The sequence below is a fragment of the Babylonia areolata genome, chromosome 8 (genome assembly GCF_041734735.1).
Source record: "Babylonia areolata isolate BAREFJ2019XMU chromosome 8, ASM4173473v1, whole genome shotgun sequence".
Lineage (NCBI taxonomy): Eukaryota > Metazoa > Mollusca > Gastropoda > Neogastropoda > Buccinidae > Babylonia > Babylonia areolata.
In genome coordinates this window covers 19072038-19092746 of record NC_134883.1, presented here as the reverse complement: position 1 = coordinate 19092746, position 20709 = coordinate 19072038, and the positions used below count along the sequence as shown (strand labels likewise).

Below are 20709 nucleotides of genomic sequence, written 5' to 3'. Positions count from 1 at the left end.
TCTGCCTGCCCCTCTCTCTCTCTCTCTCTCCCCCCCCCCCTACCCCCAACCCCCTCATGCCCACCCCCACCCCCACCCCTCTCTCTCTCTCCCTCATGGTTGCGACTTGGCGCTCGGGACCTTGCGTGAGAGTGAGCGTGCGTTAATGAATTTTTTGTCTGCCTAAAAGCGTGCGTGCGCGTCGGTGTTTGAATTTCAAATGACAATGCAAATTCAAATTACTTGAGGTGTTCACAAGAATGCGTGTTGTTTCTTGCCCCCTTGTCTGAAGGGTTTTGTAACGCTGAATGGACATTAAAATCTTTGTCTTGTCTTCTCTCTCTCTCTCTCTCCCTCCCTCCCTCCCTCTCTCTCTCTCTCTCTCTCTCTCTCTCTCCCCCTCTCCCCCTCTCTCTCTGTATGTCTCTCATTCTCTTCTTCCTTGAGGAGTATGCACATGAATTTTACAGAGCACGCACTTACGAACACACTTCCGCACACACTATTTCAGTATCGTGTGTGTATCTGTGTGTGCGTCTGTGTGAGCGAGTTTACAAAAGAAGTGAAGATGTGCGTACATTAACGCGCGTTTGAAAAGAGGAGAAGAGTGACTTACAAGATCGTGTGGAGGTGCAGGTTACAGTGTAGTGCTGAGGGACACCGCATCGTGTCCACACAAGGCGGGGAGGGAGGGGGGGAGAGAAGGGACAGCACCGGGGCCAGGAGGGGGAGTGGGAAGTAGGAGGGAGGGAGGGGAGGGGCGTGGGGGAAGGGGGGGGGGGGCAGGGGTGAGTCTATTTACGTAATGTCCCCCTTCAGAAAGCGCAACGTATCAGAGAGCAGTGCAAACACTGTGATCGATACTCACCATCACCACTGCTACCACCCGCCCACTACACAGGGCCCCACTCCACTGTTGTTCTGCCTGTGGTCTGTCTGTCATGGCCACACCCAGCCACTGCTGCTGTCCTGACTGCTGGCATCCCCGTCCTGTCCTGACTGCTGACATCTCTGTCCTATTGTGACTGCTGCCATCTCTGTTCTGACTGCTGGCATCTCCGTCCTGTCCTGACTGACTGCTGGCATCTCCGTCCTGTCCTGACTGACTGCTGGCATCTCTGTCCTATTGTGACTGCTGCCATCTCTGTTCTGACTGCTGGCATCTCCGTCCTGTCCTGACTGACTGCTGGCATCTCCGTCCTGTCCTGACTGCTGGCATCCCCGTCCTGTCCTGACTGCTGCCATCTCTGTCCTATTGTGACTGCTGCCATCTCTGTTCTGACTGCTGGCATCTCCGTCCTGTCCTGACTGCTGACATCTCTGTTCTGTCCTGACTGCTGACATCTCTGTTCTGACTGCTGGCATCTCTGTCCTGTCCTGACTGCTGACATCTCTGTCCTGACTGCTGACATCTCTGTCCTGACTGCTGACATCTCTGTTCTGCAATGTCTGTGGACATCTCTGTTCTGCAATGTCTGCAGACATCTCTGTCCTGTCCTGACTGCTGGTATCTCTGTTCTGTCTGCTGACATATCTGTCCTGACTGCTGACATCTCTGTCCTGTCCTGACTGCTGGTATCTCTGTTCTGTCTGCTGACATATCTGTCCTGACTGCTGACATCTCTGTTCTGTCCTGACTGCTGACATCTCTGTCCTGACTGTTGACATCTCTGTTCTGTCCTGACTGCTGACATCTCTGTCCTGACTGCTGACATCTCTGTTCTGTCCTGACTGCTGACATCTCTGTCCTGACTGCTGACATCTCTGTTCTGTCCTGACTGCTGACATCTCTGTCCTGACTGCTGACATCTCTGTTCTGTCCTGACTGCTGACATCTCTGTCCTGACTGCTGACATCTCTGTTCTGTCCTGACTGCTGACTTCTCTGCCCTGTCTGCTGACATCTCTGTCCTGTCCTGACTGCTGACATCTCTGTCCTGTCCTGACTGCTGACATATCTGTCCTGTCCTGACTGCTGACTTCTCTGTCCTGTCTGCTGACATCTCTGTCCTGACTGCTGACATCTCTGTCCTGTCCTGACTGCTGACATCTCTGTTCTGTCCTGTCTGCTGACATCTCTGTTCTGTCCTGACTGCTGACATCTCTGTCCTGTCTGCTGACATCTCTGTCCTGTCTGCTGACATCTCTGTCCTGACTGCTGACATCTCTGTTCTGTCCTGACTGCTGACATCTCTGTCCTGACTGCTGACATCTCTGTCCTGTGTGCTGACATCTCTGTTCTGTCCTGACTGCTGACATCTCTGTCCTGACTGCTGACATCTCTGTCCTATCCTGACTGCTGACATCTACAGGCGTTGTTCCTCTGTTTTGACACACCATATATATCCTTACCAATATTCGGTCCTGTTTGAGGCCAAGGTGCATCATGAAACGTAAATGACTGACCAACCATGGAATCTCAAACCCTAACGATTCAATATGGCATCGTCATTATTACCTATGCTTATCGTCAATATTACCCATCCTCATCGTCATTATCCGTCATCGTCACCATCACCCATGCTGTTTGTCGTTATTATCCATCGTCATCGTCACCATCACCCATGATGTTCGTCGTTGAAGGGGTGGGGTGATGACTGTAGGGTGGATGAGGGTGAGTGGTGATTTCCCAGGACAGGCAACATTTCCTGCATGGTCATCATAAAATCGGTGGTCCCTTTGGACACCTCATCTTGTGTTGACTCTGTGTGTGTGTGTGTGTGTGTGTGTGTGTGTGTGTACAACAGCTAACCACGTGTCCTGTATCATTTTCAGGGTACATGCAGTTCGTGCACACAGACAGAATGGAGGTCATCGTGGCTCACAGTACCCACTCGTCTCGTTCCAGATATTTCCAGTTCCGTATGTCTGACGTCATGTCTCTGCCTGCCACGTGGTCCCAGTTGCATGATGGGACTTCCGCCATTGTCACGTGTTGTTGTCATGCAGTCTGTGGACAAACGGGGAGGTGGGGGGACAGTGTGAACATGGAAGGATTTCTCTCCAACTATTAACAAAGGAAATCACTTGTTAGTTGACCCTAATATCATTTTCCCCCCCTCCAAATTCTTATTTCAGAGGGACTGCTGAATGATTCAGACACATTGTTGTACATCATGCAAATCAGAACTGAAAACACTGAAGGGATGGAATTGATGCACTGTACGTTTTAGCATATATGAATTTTACAGATGATAATGTTTGTATGAAATTATTATTAAAATTTGGGTCAAAATGCATGCAGATGAGAAGTGATATCGTAACAAGTCTCTTGATTAGACACGACGCATGCAGATGAGAAGTGATATCGTAACAAGTCTCTTGATTAGACACGACGCATGCAGATGAGAAGTGATATCGTAACAAGTCTGTTGATTAGACACGACGTATGCAGATGAGAAGTGATATCGTAACAAGTCTCTTGATTAGACACGACGCATGCAGATGAGAAGTGATATCGTAACAAGTCTCTGGATTAGACATGACGCATGCAGATGAGAAGTGATATCGTAACAAGTCTCTTGATTAGACATGACGCATGCAGATGAGAAGTGATATCGTAGCAAGTCTCTTGATTTGACACGACGCAGCATGTTGATGTCAGTTACCAGAAATATCACTGATTAGTACGTAATTGCCGAGTTCAAATGACCAGCGTTAATGGCTCTCCTTCCTGTCTCACCAACTGGTAATTTCTTAACGAATGTCGTTTGAGACTCGATGTTCATTGATTCATCTACAGTCATTTCTGTCCCTCGTTTACCCACAGACTGCGTCATGTGTGTTGTGTTGTGTTGTGTCATGTCTCATGGGTCTGGGTTCGAATCCCATTCTCGCCCTTTCTCCTAAGTTTGACTGGAAAATCAAACAGAAGGTCTAATCATTTGGATGAGACGATAAACCGATTTCCTTGTGCAGCATGCACTTGGCGTACTGAAGAAGAACCCATGGCAACGAAAGCGTTGTCCTCTGGCAAAATTCTGTAGAAGCAATGCACTACGACATACAAACACTCAAGGCAGGCATCTGCCTAGCAGATGTGGTTAGCGTATATGGCTTTGTCCGAACTCAGTGAAGCCTCCTTGAGAAAGAGAAACATGTGACATGTGCGTGTCTTGTGTGTCATGTGACTGTGGGTGTGTCACATAGTGGATCGTCATTGCCGACACCAGGTTCAGTTTGCTGTGCATGGTCAACGTTGTGCTTGTTGCCACCAATAATGTTGTGCATGTTGCTACACGCCGTTTCCTTTGACCATGTGTTCACGATGCTGCATGATGTGTGTGTGTGTGAACTGTGCATGTTGTCCGTTATGTTGTGTTGACTCTGTCTTTTTCCTGGCAGACACCATGGATACTAATCAACAACAACGTGTTTATTGTGCATGCTTGCATGGCCTTTTAATACCCCCTGTTTGGTGTTGTGTTCACTATGCATGTCGGCCTTAATCATGTTCTTTTTTCAAGGGATGGTTTTAGTTGACTACTGAGCTGCGTGGCCATGAAGTTATCAGCAGGCTGTGTTGTAGTTATCAGCTGGCAGTGAGGAGGAGAAAGGTTCACAGGCTGGCCCTGAGGGAAGGGCAGCACGAGGCCCCTCCACACCCACACCCACACCCACACTGATGCCCAAGGACTGTGTTGAAGAGTGTGGGAACAGTGGGGAGGGAGTGGTGGAGGAGGGAGTGAGGTGGGAGTGAAAGGATGTCAGTGTTAGTTCCCCTTTGTCAGGGACACAGACAGGGTTCCCTCAGCTCAGTGTATGTCTGGTGTGACGTGACGGGTGGTGTGAAGTGACGTGACGGGTGGTGTGAAGTTACGGGTGGTTGGTGTGAAGTTACGGGTGGTGTGACGTGAAGTGACGGGTGGTGTGAAGTGACGGGTGTTGCAGGGTGAAGTGACGGGTGGGGGTGTGAAGTGACGGGTGTTGCAGGGTGAAGTGACGGGTGGGGGTGTGACGTGAAGTGACGGGTGGTGTGACGTGAAGTGACGGGTGGTTGGTGTGAAGTAACAGGTGTGGAGTGAAGTGACTGGTGGGGGGTGGTTGAAGTGACGGGTGGTTGGTGTGAAGTGACGGGTGTTGCAGGGTGAAGTGACGGGTGGGGGTGTGAAGTGACGGGTGTTGCAGGGTGAAGTGACGGGTGTTGCAGGGCTGATGGAGCACTGGCAGTTGCAGGGGGTGGAGGTTCTGGTGGGGCACTGCCCGGACTACAGCGGCTTTGCCGAAGCACGTGCGTAGTGCCCTCACCCCCCTCACCCATCCGCCGTACTCACCCTCCACCCTCCCCGCACCACTTCTTCAGGCTGGTCCAGAGACACAGGCACTCGGGGTCCAAACATGAACAGAACAAATATTGCCAAGCGCCATGTATGAATGTAGGCTCTTTGCTATTGCACACATGCGCTCACACAAATACTAGCTTGCACGCGCACACACCTCCGCATCAGTGCACGCACACGCGCACACACACACACACACACACAGTGAAGTTAATTCTTGAGGCCAAAGAATCCACAAAGAAAAGGATATGAAGAAGCTGAATCTGTTTTGGCTATGAAGAGGGAGAGAGAAACAAGTGACTGACATCATAGTTCCTGCCTGTGCTCCATCAGTCTGCTGGCTGTTGCAGTTCCCCCAAGCGGCTGTGTGCCTTGTGTCCATGTCTGTTGTCAGTGAACCACTGCTGTGTACGCCAACCCCCCTCACTGTGTCCATGTCTGTTGTCAGTGAACCACTGCTGTGTACCCTCCCCCCCCCTCTCCCACTGTGTCCATGTCTGTTGTCAGTGAACCACTGCTGTGTACGCCCCCCCGCCCCCTCACTGTGTCCATGTCTGTTGTCAGTGAACCACTGCTGTGTACGCCAACCCCCCTCACTGTGTCCATGTCTGTTGTCAGTGAACCACTGCTGTGTACGCCAACCCCCCCTCACTGTGTCCATGACTGTTGTCAGTGAACCACTGCTGTGTACGCCCCCCGCCCCCCCCCCCCCCACTGTGTCCATGTCTGTTGTCAGTGAACCACTGCTGTGTACGCCCCCCGCCCCCCCCCCCCCCCCCCACTGTGTCCATGTCTGCTGTCAGTGAACCACTGCTGTGTACGCCAACCCCCCCTCACTGTGTCCATGACTGTTGTCAGTGAACCACTGCTGTGTACCCCCCCCTCTCCACTGTGTCCATGTCTGTCGTCAGTGAACCACTGCTGTGTACGCCAACCCCCCTCACTGTGTCCATGTCTGTTGTCAGTGAACCACTGCTGTGTATGCCAACCCCCCTCACTGTGTCCATGTCTGTTGTCAGTGAACCACTGCTGTGTACCCCCCCCCCCCTCACTGTGTCCATGTCTGTTGTCAGTGAACCACTGCTGTGTACCGCCCCCCCCCCCCGCCCCCCCCCCCCCCACTGTGTCCATGTCTGTTGTCAGTGAACCACTGCTGTGTACCGCCCCCCCCCCCCGCCCCCCCCCCCCCCCCACTGTGTCCATGTCTGTTGTCAGTGAACCACTGCTGTGTACCCACCCCCCCTCACTGTGTCCATGTCTGTTGTCAGTGAACCACTGCTGTGTACCCCCCCCTCCACTGTGTCCATGTCTGTTGTCAGTGAACCACTGCTGTGTACCCCCCTCTCCACTGTGTCCATGTCTGTTGTCAGTGAACCACTGCTGTGTACCCCCCCCCCCCTCACTGTGTCCATGTCTGTTGTCAGTGAACCACTGCTGTGTACCCCCCCCTCTCCACTGTGTCCATGTCTGTTGTCAGTGAACCACTGCTGTGTACCCCCCTCTCCACTGTGTCCATGTCTGTTGTCAGTGAACCACTGCTGTGTACACCCACCCCCCCTCTCCCACTGTGTCCATGTCTGTTGTCAGTGAACCACTGCTGTGTACCGCGCCCCCTCCACACACACACACACTGTGTGCACGTGCACTGACATGTGGCTTCTTCCGTTCACAGTTTGTAAACCACATGGTTTTCTTTCATCACGTTTATCCCATGTGTTTTGTTCCTGTTTACTGATGAGCTGTGGAGGGGAAAGGAGGGATGGAGCGATGAGAGCTGCGTTGTCAGTGACTGGTACACACAGCGTTTTGTTTGGCATGTTTGGTTTGTTTTTTAATGTCATCTTGTGGACAGTTATGTTCGTGTAAGTTTTGTTGTTGTTGTTTTTAAAATTCTTCTGTCGAAAAAAACTGACAGAATTGTCAGCGTGAGAGGCATGTCTTACCTTGATGTGCATGGAAGTGACTGCAGTTTGTGCTTAATTTTCTTATCGGATTTTTTGCTTTGGATTCTATGGAATGGATAAAATATTGACGATATTTTCAACCCTGATTGTGTGGTTAGCTGGGCTATAAACAATGATCATGATAATAATGTAATGACAACAACTACAACGCACGTTACATATTGTAACAAGACACACGAGTGATAAGCGTATAACGGGACTCAACACAGTGGGACGCCGTGTTGCTGTGCCTGGCGAAGCTTTGCCAACCAACAAACAGCGCAAGGCATGCCAGCTGTGTTGATGTCTGACACAGTCCGGGTGCTGGGTGGGGGACACTGTCCTCAGCGCTGATTATCGACAGCGATCTGCCGGCAATAGGGCTGTTCCCCTGGAAGCAGGCTGTGTGTATGAACGATTGACGACAGAACGTCTGTGGGCGTTGGCCTGACGATGAAAGGTCTGACAGTCAGTCTGTATCTGGCTGAGCCCTCCCCCCCCCCCTCCCCCTCTTTCCCCGTGTCCTGGCTTTGTTCAGAACGAAGAGAATGGCGGGGCTGTCTCTGAAATATGTAAAGAACCTGCAGTGACAAGATTAGGGAGGTGTTTGGGGGGCGGGGATGGGGGTGGGGGTAGGGGGTAAGAAATGGTCGAGTGGTCAGAGAGAGGTGTGTGAACCACAGACCTGGTCACCACAAGTGACGGAACCTCAGACCTGGTCACCACAGACCTGGTCACCACAAGTGACGGAACCACAAACCTGGTCACCACAGACCTGGTCACCACAGACCTGGTCACAAGTGACAGAACCACAGACCTGGTCACCACAGACCTGGTCACAAGTGACAGAACCACAGACCTGGTCACCACAGACCTGGTCACCACAAGTGACGGAACCACAGACCTGGTCACCACAAGTGACGGAACCACAGACCTGGTCACCACAGACCTGGTCACCACAAGTGACGGAACCACAGACCTGGTCACCACAAGTGACGGAACCACAGACCTGGTCACCACAAGTGACGGAACCACAAACCTGGTCACCACAGACCTGGTCACCACACACCTGGTCACCACACACCTGGTCAGCAGTCAGGGTGCTGCATACAGCCAACACAGCACAGCTGGAACTGGCGCTGCTCCCCAGTACAGGAAGGAAGCCTGCAGGGTTATGGCCCTTTACCTCTGGTGGTCATGGCAACCAGTGGACATGTCTGGCCACATTGTCCGCCCTTTTAGTCCCGCTCCCCCCCATTGTCTGTGGCGCTTTGTCACTATGCTCTTTCTTCAGTGTTGGGGGTGTCGGGGGGTGGGGGGTAAGGGGGAAGGGAGGGGGGTGTTTGTGGGCGGAAGAGTGTGGAACTATGTGCATGGAAATTTATACGAGTACTATTGTATGCTGCTTATATATATATATATATATATATATATATATATATATATATATATATATAAAGTAATTCGATTCCGATTTGGATTATATCATAATAAACGTATGCAGGAACAACTTCAGATGATGTATAGATTAAATTTTCAGATTATTTTGTATTTATAAGTTATATTGTCCTCGAGGTTTGTGACAACATTTCAAATGTTAATCATTATTGAAAGTGAATAGCCATTATATTGCGTGTTTATGTAATCATATTTTTGATTGAATGTTTTTTTCAACAGAGGGCTTTGAACCAGTCTCTAATGAATGCAAAGTCTCGGTCTTAAATAATTCCGTTCGTCTCATTTGTGTTTGTTTATTGCAACGGTGCTGACATAATTTTAGTTTCTAACTGGATCACACTGCAGTTATTGTTTATGAAGGTCATTGTAGCTGTGTGTGTGTGTGTGTGTGTGTGTGTGTGTGTGTGTGTGAGCAGCCATGATGACCACTGACCCCGCCATGATCGGCAGACTGATTCAGAGCCAGGAGGACGAGGTGAACGCCATCGTCAGCAAGATCAAGAACAAGCTGTCACAGCACGGGGTGCGTCTGTCTGCCTGTCTGCCTGCCTGTCTGTCTGCCTGTCTGTCTGTCACCACGGCACAGCTCTCTCTCTCTCTGTCTTCCTCTGCCTCTGACTGTCTGCCTGTCACCACGGCACAGCTCTGCTTGTCTGTCTGTCCGTCTGTTTCTCTCTCTCTCTCTCTCTCTCTCTCTCTATATATATATATATATAGAGAGAGAGAGAGAGAGAGAGAGAGAGAGAGAGAGATTGTGTGAGAGAGAGAGAGAGAGAGAGAGAGAGAGATTGTGTGTGTGTGTTCACGCATAAAACAGAGAGAGCAGGGGAGGTAACAGGGAGGGATGTGCAGACCCACTTACGTCGGATTTTCGTCGGGACTCCCAGGTTATTCTTAGTGAGAACCACGTGCACATGCGCGTCTCCATTTACTCTTCTTTTTTTTTCCATGTCACTGAAAGGCTGAAATTTCGTCGTGAACATTTTCGGTGACTATTTTTGCAAGTTTACGAGGTATATTTGGTTTTATAATTACACCCATTATTTGCTTTAGTCTTCTGTGTTTACTTTCAGCATGTATTTCGTCATATATCTGTCATTACGTATTCGAACTGATCCATTAATAAACTCTGCCGAAAAGTTGTCGGAACAAAGGCAGTGCAAACTCAGAGAAGCCAGTTAGGGTGGTGGGCAGCCCATGTCGTCTTGTGACCTACTTCTCGCTCTGCGAGTGACGAAAAGTTCGCCACGAAAGCAGGCTGCACACCTCCCCTAATGAGTGACAGCCGCTGGCTTTCCACATCGAAGGTTGCTGGGGTGTTTTTCACCTGGTCTCAATTGGACTCCATTGATGGACACGTAGGGAGGGGGGTGGGGACTTTTGTCATAACTTGACTTTTATACGCAGTCAAAGAAAAGTGGTGCGTGCTACATCGAGAGCTCGGTTTATCGTCTCATCCGAATGAATGAGCGCTCAGTTTGATTTTCCGGTCAAACTTTGGAGAAAGGGCGAACCGGGATTGGAACCAGACCCTGACGTACACTGTACCTATTGGCAGATATGTGGATATGTGTCTCAGCCATTCTGCCATCCTGGCTGTGTGTACTCAGTGTGTGTGTGTGTGTGTGTATTCTGTGTGTGTGTGTGTGTGTGTGTGTACTATCAGTGTTTGTGTGTGCGCGCGCGCGCGTGATGACGGTGATGACCAGTACGTGCACACCGTGACAGGTACAGGGCGTGTGGTGTGACGTGGTGTGGTGTGACGTGGTGTGTGGTGTAATGTGGTGTGGTGTGGTGTGCTATGACGTGGTGTTAGGTGGTGTGATGTCACGTGGTGTGGTATGACGTGACGTGGTGTGGTATGACGTGACGTGACGTGACGTGCTGCAGGTCCGCGGCAAGCTCCTCAGACTGCAGGGCGTGGCGGGGCCGGCCATCGTGAGGGCGGCGGAGGAGGAGGGGGTGACGTGCATCGTGACCGGGTCACGGGGCCTGGGGACGGTGCGGCGCACCCTGCTGGGGTCGGTCAGTGACTACGTCCTGCACCACGCGCACGTGCCCGTCCTGGTCTGTCGCCACAAGGACCTGCCCGACCCCCACCAACAGCCCCAGGGGGGTGGAGGGGAGGGGGAGGGGGGCGTCCAGCAGCAGCCAGAGTGACAGAGGCGTCTCCGAGGTGTGTGGATGAGGTGGGAAGTGGGGGGGGGGGAGACCATGTGGCCACTGGCAACAACCATGGCCACCTTGTTCCTTCCGTTTTTTCTTCACTGTCCTTTGTTCTCAAGACTTTCCATCTTGAACTGGAGGCCACTTCATATCACGTGGATGGAGACTTTGGGGGGTGGGGGGGTGTATAGAGTAGGTTTTGTGGGGGGGGGGGGGGGGAGGGATGGTGTATGTAGTAGGTTTTGTGTGAGCGAGGGGTGTGGAGGGGGTAGGGTCGGCTTTTGACCGGCAGTGATGGAACTGTCAGACCAAATCACAATGTTATTCAGGGACAGAGGAGGGTGGATGGTCAAAGAAATTGTGTGTGTATGCGTGCGTGCGTGTGTGTGTGTGTGTTGGGGCAGTTGGCTCAAACTGGTTGTGTCAGTGGAGAGACTGTGTAATAAACGTGTTTTGGTAGAGCAGCTGTATTGAGGAAAGAAATTCTGAGCAATGGGTTTCAGCAAGTTATGCATCAAGGCACAGGTAGTGTCAGATCTTTTTTGCTGTTGTTGTTATAAAACATCTTCATTTAACCTGTTCAGTTTCGGATTGACCAGCCAAAGTGAAAGAGCCCCTCCTTAAGATGTACACATGTCAGTGCTTTTTCCTGTTATTTTGATAATTATATTGATGGTGAATTGCCTTGAACATGATTATTGTTTGAAATATACCTGATGTTGCGCCAGTTTCTTTGTAGTTTTGTCATTTTGATGATGTCAGAATTTGTCATTTACTCCATTTTTCCAGTGAATGGTTTCTGACATGATGTCAACACTTTGAGATGGGCCAATTGGTCTGCTTGAATTGATTTTTGTTATTATTTAACACTGACGGCCTTGGAGCTGTTTCACTGGTTTGTGATATTGTCTGTTACTGAATGTGTTATTGATTGAAAAAGAGTGGGTGATTTCTCTGTGAATTAAAGAGTGTATTGAAGCATCAAGAGGGATACAACCCATCATTGTGTGATTATTATTGGTGATGTTGAAACAAATTTTATGTTTTACTTGACGTGGCAGTCTTGACTGATAGTTGTTTTTTCTCCAATCTCTTGTCTGAAAGAGAACTTGCATGTTGGATAGTTGTGGTGATATGTTATTCCCAAGCACTTTGGTGTAGAGCTAACAGTTGTGGTGATGTATTATTCCCAAGCACTTTGGTGTAGAGCTAACAGTTGGGGTGATGTATTATTCCCAAGCACTTTGGTGTAGAGCTAACAGTTGGGGTGATGTATTATTCCCAAGCACTTTGGTGTAGAGCTAACAGTTGTGGTGATGTATTATTCCCAAGCACTTTGGTGTAGAGCTAACAGTTCTGGTCATGTATTATTCCCAAGCACTTTGGTGTAGAGCTAACAGTTGGGGTGATGCATTATTCCAAAGCACTTTGGTGTAGAGCTAACAGTTGGGGTGATGCATTATTCCCAAGCACTTTGGTGTAGAGCTAACAGTTGGGGTGATGTATTATTCCCAAGCACTTTGGTGTAGAGCTAACAGTTGTGGTGATGTATTATTCCCAAGCACTTTGGTGTAGAGCTAACAGTTGTGGTGATGTATTATTCCCAAGCACTTTGGTGTAGAGCTAACAGTTGGGGTGATGTATTATTCCCAAGCACTTTGGTGTAGAGCTAACAGTTGGGTTGATGTATTATTCCCAAGCACTTTGGTGTAGAGCTAACAGTTGGGGTGATGTATTATTCCCAAGCACTTTGGTGTAGAGCTAACAGTTGGGGTGATGTATTATTCCCAAGCACTTTGGTGTAGAGCTAACAGTTGGGGTGATGTATTATTCCCAAGCACTTTGGTGTAGAGCTAACAGTTGGGGTGATGCATTATTCCAAAGCACTTTCGTGTAGAGCTAACAGTTGGGGTGATGCATTATTCCCAAGCACTTTGGTGTAGAGCTAACAGTTGGGGTGATGTATTATTCCCAAGCACTTTGGTGTAGAGCTAACAGTTGGGGTGATGTATTATTCCCAAGCACTTTGGTGTAGAACTAACAGTTGGGGTGATGTATTATTCCCAAGCACTTTGGTGTAGAGCTAACAGTTTGGGTGATGTATTATATCCCAAGCACTTTGGTGTAGAGCTGACAGTTGGGGTGATGTACTATTCCAAGCACTTTGGCATAGAGCTAACAGTTGGGGTGATCTATTATTCCCAAGCACTTTGGTGTAGAGCTAACAGTTGGGGTGATGTATTATTCCCAAGCACTTTGGTGTAGAGCTAACAGTTGGGGTGATGTATTATTCCCAAGCACTTTGGTGTAGAGCTAACAGTTGGGGTGATGTATTATTCCCAAGCACTTTGGTGTAGAGCTAACAGTTTGGGTGATGTATTATATCCCAAGCACTTTGGTGTAGAGCTGACAGTTGGGGTGATGTACTATTCCAAGCACTTTGGCGTAGAGCTAACAGTTGGGGTGATGTATTATTCCCAAGCACTTTGGTGTAGAGCTAACAGTTGGGGTGATGTATTATTCCCAAGCACTTTGGTGTAGAGCTAACAGTTGGGGTGATGTATTATTCCCAAGCACTTTGGTGTAGAGCTAACAGTTTGGGTGATGTATTATATCCCAAGCACTTTGGTGTAGAGCTGACAGTTGGGGTGATGTACTATTCCAAGCACTTTGGCATAGAGCTAACAGTTGGGGTGATCTATTATTCCCAAGCACTTTGGTGTAGAGCTAACAGTTGGGGTGATGTATTATTCCCAAGCACTTTGGCATAGAGCTAACAGTTGGGGTGATGTATTATTCCCAAGCACTTTGGTGTAGAGCTAACAGTTTGGGTGATGTATTATATCCCAAGCACTTTGGTGTAGAGCTGACAGTTGGGGTGATGTACTATTCCAAGCACTTTGGCATAGAGCTAACAGTTGGGGTGATCTATTATTCCCAAGCACTTTGGTGTAGAGCTGACAGTTGGGGTGATGTACTATTCCAAGCACTTTGGCATAGAGCTAACAGTTGGGGTGATGTATTATTCCCAAGCACTTTGGTGTAGAGCTAACAGTTGGGGTGATGTATTATTCCCAAGCACTTTGGTGTAGAGCTAACAGTTGGGGTGATGTATTATTCCCAAGCACTTTGGTGTAGAGCTAACAGTTGGGGTGATGTATTATTCCAAGCACTTTGGCATAGAGCTAACAGTTGGGGTGATGTATTATTCCCAAGCACTTTGGTGTAGAGCTAACAGTTGGGGTGAAGAGCTAACAGTTGCTGTGATATATTATTCCCAAGCACTTTAGTGTAGAAGCTTACAGTAGTGGCGATAGTTTATTCCCAAGCACTTTGGTGTAGAGCTTACAGTGGTGGTGACAGATTATTCCCAAGCACTTTGGTGTAGAACTAAGGACACAGATGACGGGAACTTCTGTTTCCGTTATATGCCTGTCCTCTGGAAACTTTCTGCGTGTTTTCTGTTCTGTCATCTGCTCTGTCTTCATGTCCTGTTCCACACCATCTGCACCTCTCCCTGCCCTGTTCCACATCATCTGCACCTCTCCCACACCATCTGCACCTCTCCCTGTCCTGTTCCACACCATCTGCACCTCTCCCTGTCCTGTTCCACACCATCTGCACCTCTCCCTGTCCTGTTCCACACCATCTGCACCTCTCCCACACCATCTGCAGCTCTCCCTGTCCTGTTCCACACCATCTGCACCTCTCCCTGTCCTGTTCCACACCATCTGCACCTCTCCCTGTCTTCTTCTCTCTGCATCTGTTGTCATATGCTTTCTTCACTGTCCTTGTCGCCAGTACCTTGTTACGTTTTCACTAATGACTGCTTGCTATTTGATGACAACGCCCTTGGGAGTTTCCAATTGATAATAACCAGAATTTCCAGACAATAACATGAAGGGGCTTTTTAGTGGATGGTAAGAAAACACTGCAGTCATCCCCCCCCCCCCTCCCCCCCCTCCCCCGACAGACCTCCAGACGACAGCCAGCAGCCACACAGAGAATGGCTGAACACCAGACTGTGTGACAGAACTCGCGCACATGCCTGCACACTTCATGTTGGAACACACCACACACTTCATGTTGGCGAGTATAGATATATTGGTTTATTTTTGTCTTCACCAAACTACAACGACAACATATGGGAGAAGGTCCAAATGGAAAGCTACCAAGAATACAAAGCACAGTGACCACCACAACATGAACAGATCAACACTCGACACAAGGACAACAATACAGGGCCAATGTTGCCTCCACTTCAATAACAAGACGACGATAAAATCCATAAGAAGAGTACCTGTCAACTGTCAGCAATGGATACAGCCAGCATGGGGGGGTGATGAAGATGTGAATCCAACCTCACTCCACCCCTCTCCCCCTTTCTCTGACGATGAGACAGATATCCAGGTGAATGTGATAAGACCCAACATGGAGCTTCAGAACAGGTACAACACACCTGTGTTCACTGGTCTGGGTCATCAGGGTTCTCAAGTTATACATATGTACTGAAAATACAGTGCTTATTATCCACCATAGTATGTACAGGTATATGGCGGATATTATCCACCACATTATGTACCAGTTTTCTGCAGATTTTATCCAGCCATACAACACGTACATATTATACTGGTATATGGTGGAAATTAGCCACCATAGTATGTAGGATATGGGGGATATTATCTGACATAAGTACTGGTGAATGGCTGATGTCTCCCACCATACAACACGCCCTGTCCCAAAAGCTGGTCCTACCTTTCCCATCCACGGTCCGGTTGCATGACGCCATCTTTGCAGCACAAAATTCACTCCGGGTTAAGAATGTTCCAAAGTATATGGAATTTACCGCTGAGTAAAGAACATTCTTAATGATAATCAAACTTAGCGCTGCTAAGTTTGTTCATGCAACCCACCCAAGGAAACTGCCCCTTTTCTGTCTGTCACTGTTTTTACTTGAATGGCTCTTGCTGAGGTTGAAGCACAGACCCTGTGACCATGACACTTGATGCCAAGATGTCCTGCTCTAACCATGCACATCACAGTGTGGTCATCAGTCACCATGCATGGCGTGGTCAGACCAAACTTCCTGCATCAGCCAGCGTCACAATGCAAGTGGACCACTGTTGTGCAGCAATGACTAAGTACACTGACTGGGACACTCCCCAGCTGTCACAATCTCTGTGTTGTACAGCAATGTACACTGACTGTGGCACACTCCCCAGCTGTCACAATCTCTGTGTTGTACAGCAATGTACACTGACTGTGGGACACTCCCCAGCTGTCACAATCTCTGTGTTGTACAGCAATGTACACTGACTGTGGGACACTCCCCAGCTGTCACAATCCCCTTGTTGTACAGCAATGTACACTGACTGTGGGACACTCCCCAGCTGTCACAATTCCCGTGTTGTACAGCAATGTACACTGACTGTGGCACACTCCCCAGCTGTCACAATTCCCGTGTTGTACAGCAATGTACACTGACTGTGGCACACTCCCCAGCTGTCACAATCTCTGTGTTGTACAGCAATGTACACTGACTGTGGCACACTCCCCAGCTGTCACAATCTCTGTGCTGTACAGCAATGTACACTGACTGGCACACTCCCCAGCTGTCACAATTCCCGTGTTGTACAGCAATGTACAGTGACTGTGGCACACTCCCCAGCTGTCACAATCTCTGTGCTGTACAGCAATGTACACTGACTGGCACACTCCCCAGCTGTCACAATTCCCGTGTTGTACAGCAATGTACACTGACTGTGGGACACTCCCCAGCTGTCACAATCTCTGTGTTGTACAGTAATGTACACTGACTGTGGGACACTCCCCAGCTGTCACAATCCCCATGTTGTACAGCAATGTACACTGACTGTGGCACACTCCCCAGCTGTCACATTTCCCGTGTTGTACAGCAATGTACACTGACTGTGGGACACTCCCCAGCTGTCACAATCCCCATGTTGTACAGCAATGTACACTGACTGTGGCACACTCCCCAGCTGTCACAATCTCTGTGTTGTACAGCAATGTACAGTGACTGTGGGACACTCCCCAGCTGTCACAATCTCTGTGGTGTACAGCAATGTACACTGACTGTGGGACACTCCCCAGCTGTCACAACCTCTGTGTTGTACAGTAATGTACACTGTGGGACACTCCCCAGCTGTCACAATTCCCGTGTTGTACAGCAATGTACACTGACTGTGGGACACTCCCCAGCTGTCACAATTCCCGTGTTGTACAGCAATGTACACTGACTGTGGGACACTCCCCAGCTGTTACAATCTGTGTTGTACAGTAATGTACACTGACTGTGGCACACTCCCCAGCTGTCACAATCTCTGTGTTGTACAGCAATGTACACTGACTGTGGGACACTCCCCAGCTGTCACAATCCCCATGTTGTACAGCAATGTACACTGACTGTGGGACACTCCCCAGCTGTCACAATCTCTGTGTTGTACAGCAAAACACACTGACTGTGGCACACTCCCCAGCTGTCACAATCTCTGTGTTGTACAGCAATGTACACTGACTGTGGGACACTCCCCAGCTGTCACAATCTCTGTGTTGTACAGCAAAGTACACTGACTGTGGGACACTCCCCAGCTGTCACAATCTCTGTGTTGTACAGCAATGTACACTGACTGTGGGACACTCCCCAGCTGTCACAATCCCCATGTTGTACAGCAATGTACACTGACTGTGGGACACTCCCCAGCTGTCACAATCTCTGTGTTGTACAGCAAAGTACACTGACTGTGGGACACTCCCCAGCTGTCACAATCTCTGTGTTATACAGCAATGTACACTGAATGTGGAACACTCCCCAGCTGTCACAATCCCCGTGTTGTGCAGTGCGAACAGGAAGAGGAAACGTGCAGTGTGGGGCTATGTCTGGAGCACACAGTGATAAGCCACCCGCCCTTGTGGCCACCCCTCACCCTGCTCTCCAAAGGCTGCACTTTTGGCTTTCGCTTGAAAACAACAACAGTTCAATGAGGGTTTGAACAGAGAGCACAAGGGTCAAGGGTCAATGTTTCATTGTGCGTATATCCTGCTAAACAAGTAGCAAAAGGCAACAACCAACGCTTGCAAGACAAGCTCTTAAAATGGTTCACACACACCTCCCACCCCCCAAAAAAACAGACACCAAAATACATGACTGACCACTAAACAACAAGAAACGATTATATCTGATAATCAGTTTGATTTGAATGGCCAAAGGATAATAAGACATGCAATATGACATGTTGAAAGTCGCTACAGAAAACATCACACACAGGGAAAGAGTCAAACACCTCAGAAGTGAAATGTGCATAATCATGGTACAATGTTCATGGCATACAGGACAGCAGGGCTACCATCATCATTAAAGTCATTGATCACGACTACGTTAAAAAAAATGAACCTTTCCTCATGGGGAAAACAAAAGTGAAAGTGTTGCAGAGGTGAAGTATTCTCTCCCCTCTGAGAGAAGTCTACTGACTGAACCTGCACAGTTCAGTTCAAAGATGAAAACACCACCTGTCTAAACTATAAACAGCGAACATGTCGATTGCCATGTGTTTGGTGGTTGTTGTTTTTTAGTTTGAACCATACCATTTCCCACCAAAGCCAGACAACAGCCAGTTTGAACTGCTCATTCAGTGTGCATTGATGAAATCTCTCTGCCTCTTTCTATCAATCAAAGTCAGTTTCCAGTGTCCTAAAACCCAGTCATGGACTTTTCCTTCATCCCGAGGATTTCCCACCACTGCAAGAAGGCTCTGTGCAGTGAACAGACATAACCTTGCCACAGCCTGTTCAGCAAAACAGAGAACCTGAAAGAAAGGCGAAGAGGTTGACTGGCAAGCGTGCACACACAACGTCTGGGAAAAGAGGGAAGGGTGAGGGGAAACACTGACCCAAAATTTCACTGGCCTGAAAATAATTAGAAAGGGGACATAATTCTACAAACTTTCATGCTCAGCTCAGAACAACGCTTTTACACTCGGCTCACTTTCATGGCCATTGTGAACAATGCCAAAAAATCATGTGGCAGTAGTAGTAATTGTGGGGATCATCCAAAATCTGAACACATCATTTCATTACGGGTCATACATGGTGGACATCCTTTTGCTGTAGTGGTCTTGCATAATGCTGCATGATGAGTAAAATCTGTGCTGAATCTACCAGTCACCTGTCCGACTACATATTCACCCAGCCTGATCACAAGCACCACCGTCAAAACCAACAGATCAACTGCCATGGTCTGCACTCAGCTGGCGTGGAACTGGAGGATCAACTGACCACAGACAAAAAGGTGTCATGGGTGACTTGGCTACTGATGGCGCCATCCCTGCAAAAGACAGGTGCTGTGACCAGTCAGCCCTGGTGATGGGGAGGCATGTCATCTTGACCCACTTGGTAGTGGGGACACATCAACGCTGTTCCTTGGTAGTGGGGACACAAAGCCCAACACTGTTCCTTGGTAGTGGGGACACAAAGCCCAACGCTGTTCCTTGGTAGTGGGGACACAAAGCCCAACACTGTTCCTTGGTAGTGGGGACACATCAACGCTGTTCCTTGGTAGTGGGGACACAAGCCCAACACTGTTCCTTGGTAGTGGGGACACATCAACGCTGTTCCTTGGTAGTGGGGACACATCAACGCTGTTCCTTGGTAGTGGGGACACAAGCCCAACACTGTTCCTTGGTAGTGGGGACACATCAACACTGTTCCTTGGTAGTGGGGACACATCAGAGCTGTTCCTTGGTAGTGGGGACACAAAGCCCAACACTGTTCCTTGGTAGTGGGGACACATCAACGCTGTTCCTTGGTAATGGGGACACATCAGAGCTGTTCCTTGGTAGTGGGGACACAAAGCCCAAAGCTGCAGCTCTCATGGGTCTCCGCTGCCCTCCAGTGTGCAGGTCACACACACAACTTGTGAGCCACACTCCAACCCCCCAGACCTGAGGCCGGCTGTGCAAGTGGTCATCAGGTCATCACTGGACGACCCACCGCCTGCTGCCGTCAGAGTGGCTCCCTGTCTGTTCCACAGCTGATCACTTGACATGTCCTTTGTTCCCGCAGTGTCATCACTACACCCAGTCATCACTACCTATTGATTATCAGGGGAATATTTTGGGTCATCTGGAAGTTTGACTTCTGGTGGAGGGGTTGGGATTCCGTGTGCTGGAAGGCTTGTGGATTGGTGGCTTCCTTTCCTGAAGGTTTCGGCAGTCTTTGTGATATTCATGTTCAGTTGTGTAGAGTGATCTTGGTTCTTTCTTCACAAGAGTTGTGATCCTAGACTGAGATAAGAGCCTTTCCAGAGCGAATCACAAGCTTTAACACACATTCCTCCTCTCACAGACCCACCCTGCCAGAAGACAATACTCCCAATGACAAAAGAAAAACCAAAAACGTTCAGCTGCTTTCCACAAGTTTCCCTTAGCTTTCAGTGTCAAGGTGGTGTCAAAGAATGCGGACTGATCCCAATGCAATACCACATCTGCTTGGGGAAAAAAGGAGCAGATGGCTGGCCCTCCACTATCATAGTGCCTCCAGAGGTTGACATCAGGAAGCTGGGTGTCAGAGTGCAGTCACAGGTCAATGGAGACATGCCATGGGCAGAGAGGATTGAGGAAAACCACAAGTGAACAAAGAAATAGGTCTGTGTTGACATCCACCCCACATCTCGACACTGACATGTTGACATCCACCCCACATCTCTACACTGACATGTTGACATCCACCCCACATCTCTACACTGACATGTTGACATCCACCCCACATCTCTACACTGAGATGTTGACATCCACCCCACATCTCTACATGACATGTTGACATCCACCCCACATCTCTACATGACATGTTGATATCCACCCCACATCT

At 49.1% G+C, this 20709-nt stretch overlaps 1 protein-coding gene and 1 long non-coding RNA gene across 6 annotated transcripts in view; one reads left to right on the top strand and one right to left on the bottom strand.

The window, feature by feature from the left end:
• LOC143285077 (universal stress protein YxiE-like) overlaps window positions 1-10984 on the top strand; it is a 35862-nt gene extending 24878 nt beyond the window's left edge. For 3 of the 5 annotated variants that reach the window (XM_076592282.1, XM_076592281.1, XM_076592280.1), the window contains 3 exons: window positions 2754-2840; window positions 9075-9181; window positions 10549-10984. In XM_076592282.1, coding sequence (XP_076448397.1) covers window positions 2754-2840; window positions 9075-9181; window positions 10549-10818 — 464 coding nt within the window. In that variant the 3' untranslated portion in view covers window positions 10819-10984. Of the gene's footprint in view, window positions 1-2753; window positions 2841-5127; window positions 5209-9074; window positions 9182-10548 lie in introns of all 5 variants that reach the window. The other 2 variants (XM_076592283.1, XM_076592284.1) reach the window with 2 other exon arrangements.
• An 8322-nt stretch (window positions 10985-19306) lies between these two features.
• LOC143284619 (uncharacterized) lies at window positions 19307-20709 on the bottom strand. The gene is made up of 2 exons (XR_013055588.1): window positions 20619-20709; window positions 19307-20518 (listed from the first exon to the last, which is right to left on the bottom strand). It is a non-coding gene; the product is annotated as an uncharacterized LOC143284619 (long non-coding RNA).